At 42.5% G+C, this 3718-nt stretch overlaps 1 protein-coding gene across 1 annotated transcript; it reads right to left on the reverse strand.

Annotated features, from left to right (window-relative positions):
• Positions 1 to 1882: 1882 nt before the first annotated feature.
• Positions 1883 to 2293, reverse strand: LOC138906208 (uncharacterized). Its single transcript, XM_070194738.1, has one exon. It carries the CDS (start codon positions 2291 to 2293, stop codon positions 1883 to 1885), a length of 411 nt encoding a protein of 136 aa, XP_070050839.1.
• Positions 2294 to 3718: the final 1425 nt, after the last annotated feature.

The following is a 3718-nucleotide window of genomic DNA, read 5'->3' on the forward strand; positions in this document are numbered from 1 at the left end:
TATTTATGGGATTGAGTTGCACAATGCAGCATGCCACAATGGCTTTATACAATATTATTATATGGATCGGGGCTGTCCGACTGCAGCAGGCCTTATACGCTTTACTATTTTATGGATCGGGGTTGACCGCCTGCAGCAGGCCTTATTGGTTTTATTATTATACGGATCGGTACTGCCCGCCTGCAGTAGGCCATATTGGCTTTATATCACGCTTGGGCTGAAGGAGCCCCTCTGAGAGTCTTCACACACCCCCAGTGAGCGCGGTTGATTTATAGCGCTTGGGCTGAAGGAGCCCCTCCGGAATTTGTACACACCCCCAGTGAGCGTAGATGATGATATATATTCGGGATGGACTTCCCAGGGTATGGACTTTCCCTACTTACTGATTATATGTATATTCGGGATGGATTTTCCCAGGGCATGGACTTGCCTTACTTATTTGTATTGTGATGAATTTACCTAGACATGGGTCTTGTCCATATCGTTTACATTTGGGGATAAATTACCCCAGGGCTGGATTGGCCTTATACGGTACTGGGTGATTGACTGTCAGTCGATGTGTATTTATATACGGGTTGGAACACCCCTAGGCTGGATTGGCCATAAACAGTACCGAGTGACCGGATAATTTGTGACCAGTATTTACATGAGGTCTTTCTACTGAGATGTCACATTCCTCATATCATGCAGTATTGATCTATTTCACTTGTACTGAGTTTAACTGTTGAACTTGAAAGCATGCCTACATTTTTGTACCATTATTTATACTGGACTGTACCTGCGGAGCTCATCATTGCTTTCAGCCCAGAGGTTAGTCTTGTTACCTATTGAGTTAGTTGTACTCATACTACACTCTGCACCACGTATGCAGATCCAGGTGCTTTCGGACATGGAGATTGTTAGATTTCAGAGTACTATCAGTCAAAGACTATCAAGGTAGATGTTTGGCGTCCACTGACCTTGTCTCTCTTTCCTTCAGTTATTGTGTTGTTCTATACTTTCAGACAGTAGTTTTTATCAGTCAAACATTGTATTCATATTAGATGCTCATGTACTCAGTGACACCGGATTTTGAGAATGTTATATTTGAAATTGTGCGATTTCTTCTGCTGAATTTAATTATTTTGTTTTTAAATTTAAAAGAAATGGTGGTTTATTGGGATTTTTGGCTTGCCTAGTATTGAGATAGGTGCCATCACGACAGGTGAGATTTTGGGTCGTGACAAGTTGGTATCAGAGCTTCAGGTTATATAGGTCTCACGAGTCATGAGCAGGTTTAGTAGAGTCTTGCAGATCGGTACGGAGACATCTGTACTTATCTTCGAGAGGCTGCTGGACCCTTAGGAAAAAATTCACTTTCTTGTATTCTATCATGCGAACTTGTTGATTCTGGAAAACTAAGATTCAGTTATTCTATTCTCTCATAGATGGTGAGGACACGTACTACCGGATCGAATGGTCAGCCACCAGTGCCACCAATTAGGGCCGCGATAGGCCGGGGCCGTGGTAGAGGCTGGGGCCGAGGTAGAGGTCGAGGTGTAGCTCGTACCACAGTTGGACCAGCACCTGTAATACCACCAGTTGCTCCAGCTCAGGAGCAGATTCCAAATATAGCTGAGCCGACAGGACCAGCACATGCACCAACTGTGCCTATTGAGATTCCAGGCCTTTAGGAGACTTTGGCCCAGATATTGAGCTGTAACAACCTCTTTTCGTTGAGCTGTAACAACCTCTTCTCGGCGACTAAATCCATATCTATATTTAGAATTTTTATCGCCCAATAGGTTTTGTGTTCAAGCTCGACGTGCAAGTGGCACGCCTTTCCATAAACCAACATATACGAAGATGTTCCTATGGGGGTTTTGTATGTAGTTTCATACGCCTATAATGCGTCGTCAAGCTTTTCGGCCCAGTCCTTCCTATTTCCACTTACCATTTTCTCCAGAATTTGCTTCACCTCTCTGTTTGACACTTTCACTTGACCACTCGTTTGGGGATGATAGGCGGTGGCAACCTTGTGTTTAATTCCATACTTTGATAGAACATTGTTCAAAAACTTATTGTAGAAGTGAGTTCCTCCGTCATTTATTAGAACCCTTGGAGTCCCAAAGCGTGTGAAGATGTGCTTTTTTACAAAGTTTACCACTACCTTTGTGTCATTAGCGGGAAGAGCAATGACCTCCACCCACTTAGACACATAGTCGACCGCCAGCAAGATGTATTTGTGACCATTAGTGTATGGGAACGGTCCCATGAAATCAATCTCCCAAACATCAAAGATCTCCACCGCCATAATATTTAGCAAAGGCATCTCGTGCTTCTTCGTAATTGTTCCGGTTTTTTAAAACCTGTCACACTTTTTAACAAAGGCGTGTGCATCCTTAAACAATTTTGGCCAATAGAAACCCGATTGCATCACTTTTTGGGCGGTTCTATCCCCTCTGTGATGACCTCCATATGGAGAAGCGTGACAGTCATGAAATATTGCGTTCATCTCCTCCTCAGGAACACACTTTCTTTCCAACTGATCTGCGCACTGCTTATATAGGAATGACTCATCCCACACTTAGAGCCTCACATCATGTAGAAATCTTCTTCTGTTATCCGATGTCAATTTTGGTGGCATCACCCCACTTGCAATAAAATTCACGTATTCTGCATACCATGGGGCTACACTCGAGATAACTACCAATAACTGCTCATCTGGAAAGGTTCCTTAATCGAACCTCCCTAAACTACATGGTTCCGATCAAACCTCCCTCAGCTACATGGTTCCGATTTTCTAATCTGGATAAGTGATCATCCACTTGATTCTCTGTTCCTTTTCGATCTTGGATCTCTAAGTCAAATTCTTGCAAGAGGAGAACCCATCGAATCAGCTTTGGCTTGGCGTCTCTCTTTTCAAACAAATACCTTATTGCTGATTAATCTGCGTAGACGATAACTTTGGTTCCCACTAGATAGGATATGAACTTGTCAAACGTCCACACCACTACAAGCAACTTTTTTTCACTAACAATGTTAGTTAATTTGGGCTGGATTCAGAGTTTTGCTCACGTAATAAATGGAGTGAAAAATTTTATCCCTCCTTTGCCCCAAAACAGCTCTGATTGCGACGTCACTCGCATAGCACATCAACGCAAATGGCTGCGCCCAATCTGGGGCAATGATAATTGGCACAGTCACCAATCTTTTCTTTAGGTCCTAAAATACTCTTAGACAAGTATCATCAAATTTGAAGGGGATATCTTTCTCAAGAAGCCTACACATAGGAGAAGAAATTTCTGAAAAATCTTTAATGAAACGATGATAAAAACCTGCATGGCCTAAGAAACTGTGAATTCTCTTAGTGTATGTTGGTAGGGGTAATTTTTCAATCGCCTCTACCTTTGCCTTGTCCACCTGCAGACCAGTTTTGGACACGTTGTGCCCCAAGACTATACCTTCTCGTACCATGAAATGGCACTTCTCTCATTTTAGCAGCAAGTTTGTCTCTTCATACCTAGCAAACACTTTATCAAGGTTCATCAAACAATTATCAAAAGAATACCCAAACACAGAAAAATCATCCATGAACACTTTTATAAATCTTTCAACCATGTCAGTAAAAATAGCCATCATACACCTTTGAAAAGTCACAGGTGCATTACAGAGACCAAACGGCATTCTCTTGAACGCATACGTGCCATAGGGACACGTAAATGTAGTCTTCTCTTGG

The sequence above is a fragment of the Nicotiana tomentosiformis genome, chromosome 2 (genome assembly GCF_000390325.3).
Source record: "Nicotiana tomentosiformis chromosome 2, ASM39032v3, whole genome shotgun sequence".
Lineage (NCBI taxonomy): Eukaryota > Viridiplantae > Streptophyta > Magnoliopsida > Solanales > Solanaceae > Nicotiana > Nicotiana tomentosiformis.